The 17,746-nt window shown below is 48.5% G+C and overlaps 1 protein-coding gene across 1 annotated transcript in view; it reads left to right on the forward strand.

Moving 5' to 3' along the window:
* The window catches only part of LOC119973153 (protein SSUH2 homolog), a 71,410-nt gene extending 55,252 nt beyond the window's left edge, over positions 1–16,158 (forward strand). The window contains exons 10-13 of the mRNA XM_038810769.1: positions 901–993; positions 7,511–7,616; positions 11,099–11,206; positions 14,204–16,158. Coding sequence (XP_038666697.1) covers positions 901–993; positions 7,511–7,616; positions 11,099–11,206; positions 14,204–14,347 — 451 coding nt within the window. The 3' untranslated portion in view covers positions 14,348–16,158. The remainder of the gene's footprint in view (positions 1–900; positions 994–7,510; positions 7,617–11,098; positions 11,207–14,203) is intronic.
* The last annotated feature ends 1,588 nt before the right edge of the window (positions 16,159–17,746 follow it).

Raw genomic sequence — 17,746 nt, forward strand, 5'->3', positions numbered from 1 at the left:
GTGGCACCAAGGGGAAGGAGACCCTGTACTACCTAACGCCAGGAGTGGTACTGATCCCAGTCAGGGACACAGGAAAGTCCATGGGTCCAGCAGCACCGTGCTGTCCGTGAAGACCAGCCCAGCATGGATATGAAGGGCAGGAACCGATCTGCCCTGGCAGAGGAGTGAACAGCACATCAAGAGCAGCACAGAACTATGGCAGAAAGTTGTTGCACTCACCCCAATGTCTCTGACTAACTGAGGACATCTTGTGCAGGCCGCTTATTTGCAATCGGATTTGACGCCGACGTAAATTCCCGCTGGCAGGAAGCAAGATGGAAAGGCCTGATGGGATTCCAATGGACAGCATTCAGCCAGGGGAGGGGCATGTTGGCCTATTCCCCAGCTCCAGATCATAATCCTGTGATTTGGCTGTAAAGTGCACGACCTATTGATTCAGGACAGGGACAGAATGAAGTTATACCGTGGTGCCCACCACCATGAGGGAAACTACCTGCACAAACAGTCTAGGTTCACACGCCAATAACAACCACCTGCATTCGATATCAGTGGGCCGCTTGCACCTTACTCCAGAGAGAATGAGTGTCAGGTTGGAACGGACGAGTTTCCTGAGTATTGTGGAGCAGCACCATATGGTCGTATGTCTTGTCACTCGGGCAATGTGCTAAAGTGGAATCAGTCATATGATTGACAGAACACTAAATCTAGGATGCAAAATATCCTGGATTAAATTTTTTAACTATCTTCAGAGAATCAAGGCTACCATGGGTTGGAATCTTAAACTGAGATTGTGCAACATGCAGCACCTATACTGAGGTGAGCAACAAGCATACGAGTAGAGTTGGTTGGATAGAAAATATAATGATGTATATCTGACTTTGGTTTCTTGTTGGTCCTCAGCTGTGATAACTGTTCCGGCCAGGGCACAAGAGCTTGTCAAACGTGCAGAGGAAGCGGACAACTAATGTTGTTCATCCAGCTTACAGTCCAGTGGTAAGTGTAATGCATTTATAGTCTGCTGGAGTGCTATTAAACAGCAATGTTGAGGGGTGTGGGAATTTTATATAAGAATGCTGCCCTGGATCACTGGATTCGCTCAGAGTTCTGGGGCGGGATTCTCCGTCCCCCCTGTTGGGTCGGAGAATCGTCGGGGGGGGCGTGAATCCCGGCAGACGATGGCCGCTGCTAGCGGCCCCCCCAGTGATTCTCTGGCCCGCGATGGGCCGAGCGCCCGCCCGTTTTTGGCGGGTCCCGCTGGTGTAAATTAGACCAGGTAGTTACCGGTGGGACCTGACTCTACAGACGGCCTGCAGAGTCCTCAGGAGGGCGCAGGGGAATCTGTCCCCGGGGGTGCCCACACGGTGGCCTGGCCCGTGATCGGGGCCCACCGATCCACGGGCGGGCCTGTGCCGTGGGGGCACTCTTTCCCTCCGCACCAGCCACTGTCAAACTCCGCTATAGCCAGTGCGACGAAGAACCCCCACTGCTCATGCGCTGGGATGACGCCAGCACCCGCTGGCGCTCCCGTGCATGCACCAACTCGCGCTGGCCAGCGGAGGCCCTTCGGCGCCTGTTAGCGTGGCGCCAAGCCCCTTCCGCGTCATCTGGCATGGTGCCAAACGTGCCGGCCTAACCCCTGAAGGTGCGGAGGATTCCGCATCCTTGGGGCGGCCCGACGCCGGAGTGGTTCACGCCACTCCTCAGCACCGGAGTGGCCCACCCCACCGGTTCGCGGAGAATCCTGCCCATTGTTCAGATCCCATTCAGTTAAAAGGAGGACACAAGACTTTGGAAATATGCTGTCTATTCTGCCCGTTATGTAAAATGGCAACCTCATTGCAGTTTCCATGAGAATGTATCCATAATCCAGGTTAGGTGGATTGGCCATGATAAATTGCCCTCAGTGTCCAAAATTGCCCTTAGTGTTGGGTGGGGTTACTGGGTTATGGGGATAAGGTGGAGGTGTTGACCTTGGGTAGGGTGCTCTTTCCAAGAGCTGGTGCAGACTCGATGGGCCGAATGGCCTCCTTCTGCACTGTAAATTCTACGATGATAATATACACCGTTGAACTTTAATTGGCAGATCTCACTCTGATCAATCTCAAGGATGGCTGTTGAAATAAATAAGACAATTACACTCATAGCACTCCTGAAATTGGAGCCAATCTCCATTTGGTGCAGAAATGCTTTGCCATACTCAGAACTTAGGCTATTTTATTTTTCTGGCAATTCCCCATGCCAAACACAGGGTGCTAGTAATAGTAAAAAGGTAGTTGAGCAGAGATTAAGAAAACAATAAGCTTGCGTGAACTCATCATTGGAAGGCAGGAGGAGGAACATTACAGCAGGAATATGAAAATGAAATGAAAATGAAAATCGCTTATTGTCGCAAGTAGGCTTCAAATGAAGTTACTGTGAAAAGCCCCAAGTCGCCACATTCCAGCGCCTGTTCGGGGAGGCTGTTACGGGAATATTCTAACGGAGAAGGCATGTGAGTTTCCCATTCACAGAAAAAGTTTCTGGAGTGGAAAGAACATTTCAGGAGAGGAGATTTTGTTTGAGACGGCCAAGTCAAATTTAACAGTGGACAGACCTGTACCATAAGTATGCAACATGTAGAAAGCCATTGCAGAAATAATTGCTTGGTGCAAAGCTCTGATGAAAGATGGGGAGTAAAGGCCAGTGAAAGCAGAAGCAAGGATAAAAGCAAATTACTGCGGATGCTGGAATTTGAAACAAAAACAGAAAATTCTGGAATACCTCAGCAGGTCTGACAGCATCTGCCGGGAGAGAACAGAGCTAATGTTTTGAGTCTGGATGACTCTTTATCAGTTCTGACGAAGAGTCATCCAGACTCGAAACATTAGCTGCGTTCTCTCTCTGTGGAAGCAACGAAGTTGTTCAATAGGTTGACGGAGCTGGAATACCAATGGGGGGTCAAGATTTAGGGGCAGCACGGTAGCATAGTGGTTAGCATCAATGCTTCACAGCTCCAGGGTCCCAGGTTCGATTCCCGGCTGGGTCACTGTCTGTGCGGAGTCTGCACGTCCTCCCCGTGTGTGCGTGGGTTTCCTCCGGATGCTCCGGTTTCCTCCCACAGTCCAAAGATGTGCGGGTTAGGTGGATTGGTCATGATAAATTGCCCGTAATGTCCTAAAAAAAAGTAAGGTTAAGGGGGGAGTTGTTGGGTTACGGGTATAGGGTGGATACGTGAGTTTGAGTAGGGTGATCATTGCTCGGCACAACATCGAGGGCCGAAGGGCCTGTTCTGTGCTGTACTGTTCTATGTTCTATGTTCTATTAACAGGGACTGCAATTAACAGGGACTAGCACATTGCTACTTGCTTCCATGGAGACATCAGTTCCTAGGATCATAGAATTTTACAGTACAGAAGGAGGCCATTCGGCTATCGAGTCTGCACTGGCTTTTTGAAAGAGCACCCCACTTAAGACCACACCCCCACCCTGTTCCCCGTAAACCAGTAACCCCACCTAATTTAGGGGCAATTTAGCCTGGTCAATCCACCTAACCTGCACATCTTTGGATTGTGGGAGGAAGCCGGAGCACCCGGAGGAAAGTGAAGACACAGTCACAGCCGGGAATCGAACCTGGGATCCTGGAGCTGTGAAGCAACTGTGCTAACCACTGTGCTACCGCGCTGCCCAAACAGTTCAACTCAATGTTCACAGAATATAGGAACTAAAACGGCCAACGTGGAACTCAAACCCATGACGCTGGGATTAACAGTCCCTATACCCTACCGACTGAGTTAGCCGGGCTGCTTGTTATGCCTAGGACAGGTCCACAGGTTATTCGCTGCTTATAAGCTCGAAAACATTTCTTGATGGCAACACTGACTCCTGAAGCATCTCTCTACTCCTCAAGTGGTCCATGTGTTTACAAACAATCCGCCCCTCCATGTCACTTGACATGAAACGATCCCAGTCTCAGTGACAATAATTCCGGGGCTCTAACTTGATCCACTACTGAAGGTCCAAATTATGTACCTAATATGAGTTTTTTATTCTTGAAGTAGTGATGGCTCATTGATAAGTTCTTGAAGCTTGTGGGTTTAATCATGAACACTTTTATTGGTAGGCTTTAACAGTGTGTTCCAAATATGGTCTTGCATGGAGCTATTCCATACAAGCTTGTAGCTTGCTGAGTTTCGTTCAAGACTGTTCTTTGACCATGTGACTACATGCATCACTTTATGGGCGTTGCCAATCGCCAGTCACACGTTATAAAGACACATCATCACAATACAACAAAGTCTGACGTTTTGACAGTTCTTTCACAATCTCGGTCTGTCAGGTGTGAAGGAGTGGCCATGGTACTCTGTTTCTGGTGGTGTGATAAAGTTTCCTTTCTTTCCAGCATTTCAATTTAGCATCTTTTTCATCGGCCATATCGGTTCTTGTGTTTTTTCATTCAAATGACCATTTCAGCATACTTGGGCGGAATTCTCCGAACCCCCGCAGGGTCGGGGAATTGCCCGGGGCCGGCGTAAATTCCGCCACCCGGGAATCGGCAGGGGCGGGAATCGCGCCCTGACAGTCGGCACAGCGGGAGCCACTCCGGTACGGGCCTAGCCCCTAAAGGTGTGGAGAATTCCGCACCTTTGGGGACGCCCGATGCCGGAGTGGTTGGCGCCACTCCGCTACGCCGGGACCCCCCGCCCAGCCGGGTAGGGGAGAATTTCGCCCCTTGTTCTGGCGCGCAATCTCAGTTTCTTTCTCTGTCTGAGTTGCTGATTCTGTATCAATTTCAATGTCTTTACCACTTAAGTTAATTTCTCATTGCCGAGTTTCCCTTTTCAAGTTCTTACTCTCCCTGATTCAATTCTTTCCTGGACTTGTTATTATTTTCTAGTTGCTTTTTCATGGAGTTCAGCTTATTCTACATTGTCTCATAAATTACACCTTGTTATTTTAATGTCTTCTCTGGAGCTTTAATTCTTTTTGCTGATTCCTCTTTATGTTTAATAGTTAGTTTGTTTTGAAGTCTTTAATTTCTGCATTTCTTCTAAGAGGAATCCATCATATTCTTACTGGACACATACACTTTATAAATCGAACCTTCATCTTATCTTAACTTCAGCCAAACATCTCTGGCTTCAGTTTTGGTCAAGTCTTCCTCCAAAGAAGTGTTAACCTGTTTCCATTCTGCAATTCTCTTGTTGCCCTTCTTGTGGGATCTTTGGTTGCCCTCCTTCTGGGGCCTTTCATAGGACTCCTTTTGGGATCTTTCATTGCCCTCTTTCTGGGCTAATCTAGTGCCACCTTTCTGAAGTCTTCCATTGCCTCTTCCGCGAGTTCTTCATTGCCTCCTCTAAGGTCTTCCATTGCCTCTTCTTTGAGATTTTTACTGTTCATGGGACTTTCTTCTGGCCGTTCAGAGAGTCCATTCCTTTCTTCTTGTTATTTTCTTTTCGAAGTGCCGGTTTTTTGACCATTTCACTCGGAGACCCCATGCAGCTCGGGGTCCAAGGGCTCACCATTCTTAAAAACTCGTTAACTTTTTTTTTACTTCAGAACTTCTCTGCTTGATTGAAGGTGATCAGTGCAGCGGTTGCTTTCAGGACCCCCCTCAGGCTCGCTCCCCTCTGTCCCTGCAGCTTGTCAGGTTCGGCTCTGTGATTTCTTTTCCACGCTACATAATGCCTCGCAGTTCACTTGGGGCATTTTTTTTTTACTTAAAGCACTGCTTTTTGTTCGCTCTTTATTAAAAAAGCTCTGCAGCAACTTATTTTTGCTTCAAGTTCCTTTTAAAAAAAACTTAAAGCTACAACTCCTGCTTCGCAGGGTTAATTTCTTTTGTTTCTTTCTCTGTATATTTCTTTCTAAACTTTTGACACTGCCGGTCAATTCAGGATTGTTCTGCGTCTGCCCCTCAGCCTCTCCACTGCACTGAACCTCCTAGACCACCTCCTAGTTTACAATGTAAATGGCGGTACGTTGCAGCATTTCGTTCACCCTCCTTGTGGATTCTGATCAGGGGTCTTGCCGTGTCCTCTGCATTGCCCATGCAGCTGGAAGCTGTCCATCTTTTCTAATTCTACATTACCCAGGCTCTGGCAATATCTCAAGTTTGCCCAAAGAGAGGCATCCGGGTGAGTACTTTTTTTTAAGACTTTGATTAAAACAGAACACTCACAGGTGTTGGGCCAGAGGCTGTGTCATGATAATTTTATCCCTGTCGCAAGATGTATTGGTGCACCTTTGCAGACTTCATTTGTGAACACAAAAGGATTTATTAGTAAGAAAATAGAAACCTCATGGCTGCACCTAACTCCTTCCATGTCTCCTGCCTAAGAGGGGGCTCCACCCCCACTCTGAGACTGAATTGGACCCCAAGGCAGGTGACCCTTACTCTGCTGTGCTGCCCTTAAAGGGATAATCACCACCACCTTCTTGCCCACCCCATCATAGGTTGGGTGGGTGCTGAAATGAACAACCTGCCCACCATATATAAATAAATAGTCAAGGATCAAGCTAATTGAGCCAATAATGCGCTTCCCAGCGCCATAATGTGGTATGCATGGAGAGTCGGGAAGGAGTGGGCAGGCTGTTTTAAAAAAATAATAATAATTTTAATAAGTCAGGAAGGAAGGAGGAGGATGGGTACTATCTTCAAGGAGTGCGGATCAGGGAATGCAACCACCTCCCCCATAAGATATTATTCCACTTTTTTCCTACCTGCTTGCTTTGTAAAACCCACCACCCCTACCCCCTCCCCTCCCAACACCCCGCTTACCCTGCCCCAGGGTCTATGGGTCTTCTCCTTGAGCCTGCTCGCAGTATTCGCAGTGGCCATTAATGCACTGTTTGGCTGGCAGCTCCCAAGGGCGGGAGTTTCTCCCAGTGAGGGGTGGAGTCTTACTGGCAACCTATTTAGCCCACCCACAGCGTGCAGGACGGACTGGGGCAGTGTGAGTCGGTTCCACGCAAGCTTTGCTTCTGGATCTGTGGTGTGGGGTGGGGTGCGTGTGAGGCGAGCCGTCCACCGCCCAGCCCCTCCCCTGGAAAATGTTGCCCATGCGTATAAGTTTGAAGTGCTGAGAATACCGCCTAATACCATATGCTCAATGCAAATGGATAGTCCTTTGGCTTCGAATGGTCAACAGCAGTCATGCTTTGACCTCATTAAATCAATACTTAATCCATGGTTGTTAAGGTAGTGAACTAAATAGGAATGAAGATAAATGGAGTGATCTTGTGTAAGGAGTAGTTTGTGTTCATTTTGTTCCAAACCAGTATCCATACACAATGGAATACCATCTGGTTACACACGGAAGAGTAAAACATCAGGACAAAGCTGCATTAACGGAGGCCCAGAAACAGCTTGGCACACCTCGGTGTCTGTTGGCGATGGTGTGCAATAGCAATGTTCACAGTATTGCTCAATTAAAGAAGGGATATTCTACTGGTGGGTTACAGAACAGAGTGAAGTGAGCTCCTTTTCAAGGGGGGGTAGCTAAATCTAACTTATTTTTACTTCCTCAATTAGGAAAAATAACATTTTTGAAGGAATTGCTGATCGACAAAGTGGACTTCCCTTGGAATTGTACGGCAAAATTAATGGCCAGAGCATCTTCACTGAACAACAATCCAGGGTATGAAATAGAATTTTGTCTTAAAACTCCACATAATGAAAGGATCATCACACAATTTTAATCCGGTTGCTGATTTTGGGCCAATGTTGCTGAGTGAAGTTACCAAATTAGCTTTAGAGAGATGGTTTGGTATGGGCGATGGAGAAGGGACGCTGCTAGAGTAGGAACTGTACTTCTGAGCTTGTATCCGACTGTGCTAAACCTGACCTGGGAGTGCTTGATGCTGGAATTGGGTGACTAACGCTGAGCTGCCGGTCCTTGTTAACTACAAAGTCCATGTAGGAGCTTTGATGTTTGGGATGGTTCACATGCGTCAATTTTTGTGCCTGAATGGGGAGGTTAGAGGCACCCCTGATGTTGTGGCTCAGTCGCATTGCAATCTGGCAATGGCCCCCCAGCCACACGGCATAATTTGCGGATGCTCGGATATTCGGGGCCCGAAAAGAATCGCCGGAGCGGCGCCAGGCCCGATTCCGTCGGGAAAGTTGATTCTCAGGTCCCACGCCAAACGCGATTTCGGCGCGGGGCTGCGGAGAATCCAGCCCAATGTGTGCATTTAACGCCCCTGAGAAGGTGGTGGTCAGCTGCCTTCTTGAATCACTGAAGTCCACGTGGTGTAGGCACACCCACTGCGCTGTTAAGGGTTCCAGGATTTGTCCCAGTGACAGTGAAGGGGCGGCGATATATTTCCAAATCAGGGTGGTGAGTGGCGTGGAAGAGAACTCCAGTGGTGCTGTCCCCATGTGTTGGCTACCCTTATTTTTCCAGGTAGTAGGGGTCGCGGGTTTGAAAGGTGCTATCGAAGGAGCATTGGTGAGTTGCTGCAGTGCATCTTGTATATAGCACACACAGCTGCCACTGTGTGTCAGTGGTGGAGGGAGTGAATGTTTAAGGAAAACAACTTTTCCGTGTCTAATGTCTAAACTCCTTCTGAATCTTGTGTGCTACAATGAGGTCACTGAAGAATCCTGCTACAGAAGCCATGAAGTAGGCATCATCGTCTTGAATATATTAACAATAAGTCTTTATTAACAGCTCCTAACGTTATACATACCTACAGTAGAGGGTACAAAGATGGAGATGACTCCATCCTGGGTTTTTACACATTTCGTCCATCTCTAAACTAAAGCTGGCTCTGGGTCATGTGCCTTCTTACATCACTGTGTGGGTGGCACTGTACTCAGTCCCACATTAACCCTGTATATACCACACCCTATTACTAGAATCACAACTCTTCTAAACACGAGAGAGTGTAGGCCCAATTTAGTCGGCCTCATCATAGGGAAATCCTCTCGTCCCAGGGACCAATGGATGGGATTGGGGCGCCGTGGACAGGCAGGGCTTGGAGACATCTCGTGATCCTCAGGGATGGGTCAACTGATAGTGTCCCAGGTGAGGCTTTTACTCTTGAGAGCTATTGCGATCCCAGACCAGACCCCAACAGTAGCTAGGATACGGGACAGAAACCCCAATATTTGGGGGCAGCACGGTGGCGCAGTGGTTAGCATTGCTGCCTCACGGCGCCGAGGTTCCAGGTTCGATCCCGGCTCTGGGTCACTGTCCGTGTGGAGTTTGCACATTCTCCCCGTGTCTGCGTGGGTTTCACCCCCAGAACCCAAAAATGTGCAGGGGAGGTTAATTGGCCACGCTAAATTGCCCCTTAATTGGAAAAAATAAATTGGGTACTCTAAAATTAAAAAAAAGAAACCCCAATATTTTAGTTTAATTTTGTAAGACTGTCAGGAAAGGGTAGCGTGCATGCCAAAGAGGGGTAAGGTGCGGGATTGTCCGTTTCAGAAACTAAGTGCCGACGGCGGGACAGAATCTGTGGGCTTCTGTGACAGCGAGATTACCGCCGCTCCTGGAGTAATTCGAGGGGCTAGCAAGCTGCAGCTGCATATTAGCATTCCACTCCACACAAACACTCATCCTCGCCAACAAGGTGACACTGGCTGCACTGGAGCGGGCCCATCCTGATGATGGGTCGGCTGGGGCCAGAGGGTACCTTGGGGGAGGGGGGTTGGAGACATCCATACGACCAGTGGTCCTGCATTCACAGTGGGCAGTCAGTGGCATGTGCAGGTGCATGGCTGCCTTGCAGGCTGAGGCAATGGTGAACCATGCCAGTCAACTCCAACCCCATGGCCACCTCCTGGCTGCCCCCCACTGCTCCCCGTGGAGCTGGCAGAAGCCCCCCGGCTAGCGGCACAGCTGTCAGCACACATGGCAATGTTGGTACACATTTCGTGCCCCCTCTCTCCTCCTCAGCAGCCACGGCACCTGTTTCCCGATTTTTGAAACCACAAATGAACATCGCCATTGGTAATCCTTCCTGTCCGGGGCGGAGGCCCTAGACAATACCGGGTCAGGCCCGCTAATGATATGCCAACAGCATTTGCTGTACATCGATCATAGATCATAGAATTTACAGAGCAGAAGGAGGCCATTCAGCCCATCGAGTCTGCACCGGCCCTTGGAAAGAGCACCCTACCTAAGCCCATGCCTCCACCCTATTACCGTAACCCAGTAACCCCACTTAACAGTTTTGGACACTAAGGGCAATTTATCATGGCCAATCCACCTAACCTACACATCTTTGGACTGTGGGAGGAAACCGGAACACCCGGAGGAAACCCACGCACACACGGGGAGAACGTGCAGACTCCGCACACAGACAGTGACCCAAGTCGGGAATCGAACCTGGGACTCTGGAGCTGTGAAGCAACTGTGCTAACCACTGTGCTACCGTGCTGCCCAAAAGAATGATGAGAACGTTACTTATTGCACTCCCCGCCCTAATTGCACGTAAATTCTGAGTTGCAAGCTGTTTCTCTTCCTCAGTTTGAAACTCACAAAGTGGCGCACAAATTTCCAATCAAATAATTATTGCAATGGCCGGGAATCAAAATCGAGTCAACTGCTCGGAAGGCAGCTATGCTCACCGCTATACCACAATCGCTCACTGAAGGGGAGACTTCAAACAGAGGCTCCTTCTGTACTATTCCATGAAGTTTCATGAAGAGAAGGGTATCTCACCTGGTGTCCTGCTGGCCAGCATTTATGTCACTCAACAGATTATCTGGTCATTTACCTCACTGCTGGTTGTGGGACTTTGATATGTGTGCATAGATTGGCTGTTGCATTTCCCTCAATTACAAAAGTGGTGATACTTCATTGATTGTGGGGTGAAGCTTGGAATGTCCTTAACGAAGAAAAAGGTGCTATACAAATGCAAGTTTATTCCTGCCTTTGTTCTTTACCATCCTTTCACCAACATCCCCTGCTGGGCAAATAAATATGGTTTAATAAACAGCATTGTCAAACATCCCGCAAATAACTGCTAACATCAGTTATTTTAAGGCATTGGGTCAGGATTTACAAGAAAATCAATTAACTAATACAGGTAGTGAATTGTGCGTTCTGGTTTTGAACAATTGGCCCGGCGCTCTGGATTAAAGTGGTCTTTGCGTTTATCACCCTAGGTCAATCCGATAGTTTCATTTCCAGACAATCAGATCAATCAGGCCTCCCAGACAGCCATCCAAGAGCATGCGACCCAGTTGGCTAGAACCTCCCCCATAATCCAACAGGTGAGTTACAAACTGTGCACAGAACCTGCAGTAATCCATTGTGAATCCCTCCGCTTGCAGGTATGAAGATGTTTGTGTTTGGTGGAATTCTCACGCAATATTCAGGCATTTTGTGTGCGGTCATGTGTAATCTGACCAAATAGTAGCTCAATAACTGACGGCAGAAATCACTGTATTTTGATACTTTAGACTAAAACTCTTTGGCTGTATATCAACGTGGTGTCGGGAACCTGACAGCCGGATCATTTTCGGGTCCTGAGTGTGCACCACGTCAATGACTGTTAAAGGGAAGGCCTTTAAAGGTCCTGGAAGTGATTGTTGGCACCCAATTAGGAATGCTAGCCGCATGGAGGAGGTTGCAAGTAGTCCTGGAGGGAAATTCTAAAAGGCAAAGTGCAGCCATTGCTGGGCGTGCTGATGCCTGGGGAGATGGAGCAAGCAGGACGGCTGAGGGCCAACAGTCTACCAGTCCACTGAAGTTCCCAAATGCTCGTTAATCAGGTACTTAAGCCGCTCTGCTCAAGCCGTTATTTGACAATGTGATTCTGACCCTTCCCAGCCTGTTAACAAACTCCTCAATGAGCCGAACAGCGAGTTGAAGGAGACATGTGGGTTGCCGGCTTACCCACATCCCTCCCCCACACCCCTGATTCTAGCGCATCACGAAGGCCCCGGAGGGTTTGCACGTCATCCAATGGCGTTATTTTCTGAGCATGGGCCCACGTGTAATTGCAAATTGAGGCCTTTGTGTCAGGATTCATTTCCTGTTGGTAAAGCCTCCCATTTTTGTCAGGTTTCATGTGAACCTTTTCCGTGCAGGAACTCCTCATGCTCACATGGATAATGGGAATTGTCTAAGTGACTATACCCACTGGGCAATGGTGGCACTCTAGCGCCTACAGTTTTGCACTTTCCAAATTCTCAGTCTGTCGACATAGAAATATATAAGCTGTAACCTGCCCGGCTTTGTGCTCCCCACCTTTCCCGCAGTAATAATATCAAACTATTGGACTAAAAAAAAAGATAATATGACTTTGCAAATGGAATGGATAACATCTGTGCATACTGGTACAATTATCAACTGCCTTCTAACCTCACTTCACCCACAGGCTGCACATGCTCCTTTTATGTCCTGTTTCTAACACCACCGGAAGAGTTGACTAGTAAATAGTATCACCCAATTTGTATAGACTGATCTGAAACTAATCATCCCATTCCCGCAACACTGCCCCGTGAGCTCCCCAAGAATCTGGCCTTGGCACTTGATAATAATAATAATCTTTATTGTCACAAGTAGGCTTACATTAAGACTGCAATGAAGTTACTGTGAAAAGCCCCTAGTCGCCACATTCCAGCACCTGTTCGGGTACACACAGAGGGAGAATTCAGAATGTCCAATTCACCTAACAGCACGTCTTTCAGAACTTGTGGGAGGAAACCGGAGCACCCGGAGGAAACCCACGCAGACAGGGGGGAGAGCATGCAGACTCCGCACAAACAGTGACCCAAGCCGGGAATCGGACCCTGCCGCTATGAAGCAACAGTGCTAACCTGTTTCTCACGATACAGGCTGCCGCTCAACAACATCATCTGAAAACACAGCATTAGTTTCCTTATGTATGCTGACTGCACCTAGCTCTCCCCTATTACTATTACCCTAATCCCTTCCACTGTCCCTAAACTGCCAGACTGCTTGACTGACATCCAGTACTGGTTGAGCAGAAATTGCCTGCAGCTAAATATTAGAAAGACCAAAGCCACTCAGTCCCCACCACACACTCTGTTACCTGGACACCAGCTCCATTCCTGTCTCCCTTGTAACTGAGACTGAACCAGACTGTTCACAACCTTGGTGTCCTGTTTGACCCCGAGGGGAGATTCTGACCACTTTTCTGCACCATCGCTACTGCCAGCTACGTGACTTTGCCCTGCATCTGCGGCTGAAACCCTCGTCCACCCTTTGTCACCTCTAGACTTGACTATTCCAACGCACACCTGGATGGCCTCTCATCTTCACATGCTATCCTCACTAAAATTAAACCTATTGAAAAAGCTCCGCTGCACAAATCTCACATCAAGTAGGGGCCTCACGGTAGCATGGTGGTTAGCATCAATGCTTCACAGCTCCAGGGTCCCGGGTTCGATTCCCGGCTGGGTCACTGTGTGGAGTCTGCACGTCCTCCCCGTGTGTGCGTGGGTTTCCTCCGGGTGCTCCGGTTTCCTCCCACAGTCCAAAGATGTGCGGGTTAGGTGGATTGGCCATGCTAAATTGCCCGTAGTGTAAGGTTAATGGGGGGATTGTTGGGTTACGGGTATACGGGTTACGTAGGTTTAAGTAGGGTGATCATTGCTCGGCACAACATCGAGGGCCGAAGGGCCTGTTCTGTGCTGTACTGTTCTATGTTCTATGTTCTAAGTCTTATCCCTCCCTGCCTCATCCCTGTGCTCACTGACCCACATCAGCCCCCAGCTGAGCCTTAATATTAAAATTCTCATCCTTGTTTTCAAATCCCTCCATGGCACCACTCCTCCCTATCTCTATCGTCTCCTCCAGGCACATGCCCCCCCCCCTTTGAAATATCTGTATTCATCACATTTCTGAGCATCTTGATTTGAAGCACTCCACAATTAGTGGCTAAGCCCGAAGCTCTAGCATTCCTTTCCTAAACCTCTCTACCTCTTTTCGCTCCTCATAAAACGTCCCTTTAAACCAAACTATTTGACCGAGCTTTTGGTCATTTGCCCTAAAATCTCCTCATATATGTTAAATTTTGTTTGATAACACCTCTCTGAAGCACTTTGGATGTTGTACTTTGCTAAAAGCACGGATAAGTGTAAACTGTTAACTTGCACCCACATTGATTTTCTATGTAAATATTGAAATCATTGTAACGCAGGAAATTCAACCTCTGGTCATATCTGGAATAACTAATCTCAGGCTGCAATCGGGAAACTCAGGAAATTTGACTAAATTGCACCTTTCTTTCTTCTTGGCAGCGTCAGACGATCGAGTTCATTCCCATCACTCAAGTGCAGTATGAGTGGAAGGAAAAGGAGTACACTTACTTTACATGTGGTACTGAGAATAGAGTGTATGCCCCAGATTACCCTGCAAAGTGCTGCTGCTGCAGCATCCTGTAATCATACCAATCAGAAATTGCTGCTCCTCCCTGAAGTGCTGTCCACACAACAGCTAAAATGCATAATCTTCCTACCTACATGCCTAAACCCCAGATCAAGCTCAGCATTTTGTGGGTGAGTTAATTCTGCCAAAAGCACGTTGGTTATTCCCATCAATAATCAATCAAGACCGTGGATCAATCTCTACGTCTTGTCAGTATTTGAGTGGTTGAATGCCCCGGCCGGTGAGTTGTAGTCTGGGATGACTCCTGGTTTAATCAGTCATGGAATGGGCAATGCAGCTGCTGAAGGACGATTAAAAAATTAGTTCAGGCTCCTGCAATGGTTCAGTGACTTCTGCTGGGAGTGTGTGGCTGTTTGGTGAGGTGGAGCCAGGCTTGGCTGCATCAATCCCACTTAATTAAGATGGTAAAAGACTGGAAGCATCTATGGATCTGTGCCCCTTTGTGAATCACTGTCCGGGATTTTCCAGGTGGAAAATTTGATGGAGCAGACAAAAGTCCATTGACTTGAGGGACTGGAAAAACCCGGACACTGTTTCTGGATGAATCGCTCTGATAACTATTCACTTACAGAAGAAGACTATTTGGATAAAGCTCCAAATCCACTCTCATGTGGAATCTCTGCCATGCTTAAACACTAATTCCAAACTATTGAGACTATGCAACAGAAGCCTTGGCCGGGATTCTCCGACTGCGCCAGGTCAGAGAATCCCGAGGGGGAGGCGCGAATCCCACCTGGACGCCAGCTGCCCTATGTTCCGGCGCCCTTTTTCGGGCGGGGGTGGGATTCCTGCCACACCGGTCAATGACCCCCCTGGCGATTCTCCGGGCCCCGATGGGCCGAGCGGCCGCCCATTTTTGCCCAATCCCGCTGGCGTGAATTACAACCGATTCACAGGAGGTTCTACACCCTGAATCATGATTATGAGGCCTGATAATACTGCCATGGACTGGTCCTACAAGCAGAGCAGTGAGATGTGATTAAGCCTCTGCATTGTTGATGGTGCCTCATGAATGTGTGGCATGGAGACTCCATGTATTTGTGCTCACATCATGAGGGAAAGGAAATAGGCCACAGAACATCACAAATCAGATGAAAGGGAATTCTGTGGCATTAATTCTGTGATATGGGGGGGAGGGGGGGATTGTGCTAGCAACCCACCACAAATTGGGCATTGGAATGTTATTAAAGGAAGATGATAACAGTATGAATATATTTTTGTGCAACTTTTCTCATTTTTGTTGCTGCAATTTGCCTATTCCATGATGATGGCACACAGACTGATGGGTAGAGAGAGACATACAGACCAAGAGAGGGAGAAAGAGACACAGACCAAGACAGAGAAACACACACAAACCGAGGGAAAGACAGAGTGACACACACAGAGACACCAAGAGGAAGATAGAGAGACACACACAGACATACCAAGAGGAAGACGGACACACAAGACAAAGAGAGATATTCTCAGGCCGAGAGACGAACACACACACACACATACACCATGGGAAGAAGACAGTGACAGCCAGATCAATTCTCCACTCCATTCCCACTCTGACCTCTATCCTCAGCCTCCTGCACTGTACCAAAGAAGCTTGAGGAACAGGACCTCATCTTTCATTGAGACACTTTACAGCCTTCTGGATTCAACACTGAGTTCAACAATTTCAGATAATAATCTTTACCCCCATTTAGTTTTTTTGTTTTCTTTGGGTTTCGTTTTCGGTGCAACATGGCACCGGCCACGTGCGGACCCGGCTTGCTAAACACTGCCCCCTGTAACCCCCCGCACCCCCACCTTGCAGCGGAGCCCCCCCCCCCCCCCCCCTCACCAGACTGTGGCAGCATTGGACATCGTCCACAGCCGCCACTCCAAATTTACGTAAGTTGAGAGGACACACGGCCGATGCCGTCGGGAAGTCGGCCCATCAGGGGCGGAACATCGGGGGAGGGCCTCAGGTGACGTCCTGAGGCCGTCCTAACGGCGTGTGGCGTACTCCTCGCGTATGCCGGTTTTGAGGGGGCGGAGCATCGTAAAAACGGCGCTGCCCCCCAATTTCACCGTAAAATTTGATTCTCCGGCCGATCACCGAACGCGATTTTGGTGTTGGCAATCGGAGAATCCCGCCCATTGACTCAGTTTCTCTCTCCACAGACCTGCTGAGTATTTACAGCATTTTCTGCTTTTAGCACAATATATTTGGAGTTGAGCCTTTCCAAACAACTGTTGTTCTCGGGAAAGAATGATCTGGGTTGTGCTGCACTGCAGTGACTTTAGGCATGAAGGTGTTTGGAAGCATTAGCTAAAGCCCACTTTTCCAAATAGCTATTTGAGACCAATACCACAATAAGCCTAATACTAACACTGCAAATTGTAATTGCTGTAACTATAAAGCTGAGGAAAGGCAGTGTGAATGGGGTGAATTGGTTACACATTTTCTAAACTGTACACTGAGCTTTTTATAAACATACTTCAAATACCGTGCTGAGAATGAATCTTTATTTAATGTCTGTCACATTTTAATTGCAATGAATCCTGATTGTGTGATTGTCAAATTTTATATATTGAAATATTTGGGAAAAGGGATCAATTTCACTTTATTAAAACAGTTTCAGATGTTGTTGCTGCTCTATCTCCTCATTCATTTTTTTCATACCTCCAGTTTCAATAAAATACTATAGCGATTTAATGGCCACGTTGCACTTGAGCAAGAGCGCGATGCGGGCATTAGATCGCAGGAGAGGCCAAAATTGAGAAAGACGCCGGGTGCACAGCAGTTGGCAATCTAACTGGCCCACTTCCGTCGGTGAAATCAGGATCCTGCCTTAGCTTGGTGAGATGGCATACCCGGGGCATGCCATCGATGGTGGCGAAACCCCCTGCCCGGGAATCCTGGTGGGCTTGGTCCACATTGAAGTGGACGCATTGAGCCGCCTGGGCATAAAGGGCCTCCTTGACGGCGTGGATGCACCTATGCACCAAGTTCCGAGAGACCCTGGACAGGTCCCCATTTGGCATCTGGAAGGAACCCGTGGCGTAAAGGTTCAGGGCGACCGTCACCTTGATGGCCACCGGAAGCGGGTACCCTCCCCCATACGCTTGCGGTGCCAGATGTGCCATTATCTGGAAGATATGTGGCACTGTCGCTCTGCTCAGCTGGAATCTTTGACAGTTTTCCTGGTCCGGCAGGTCCACGAATGACAGGCGCTGCTGTTAAACACGAGGCCTCATGCGGGCCTCCTTGGGACCTCCTCCTCCTCGGCCTTTTGGGCAGCTGGCCCTCTATCCTGGGTGGCTGCCACTTGTTCCTCTGTGGCACACTCCACTGCTGCACACTCCACTGCTGTAGCTTCGTCCTCCTTGACCAGCTCCAGCTCGTACAGCTGTAGGGCATCCCC

The sequence above is a fragment of the Scyliorhinus canicula genome, chromosome 11, assembly GCF_902713615.1.
Source record: "Scyliorhinus canicula chromosome 11, sScyCan1.1, whole genome shotgun sequence".
Lineage (NCBI taxonomy): Eukaryota > Metazoa > Chordata > Chondrichthyes > Carcharhiniformes > Scyliorhinidae > Scyliorhinus > Scyliorhinus canicula.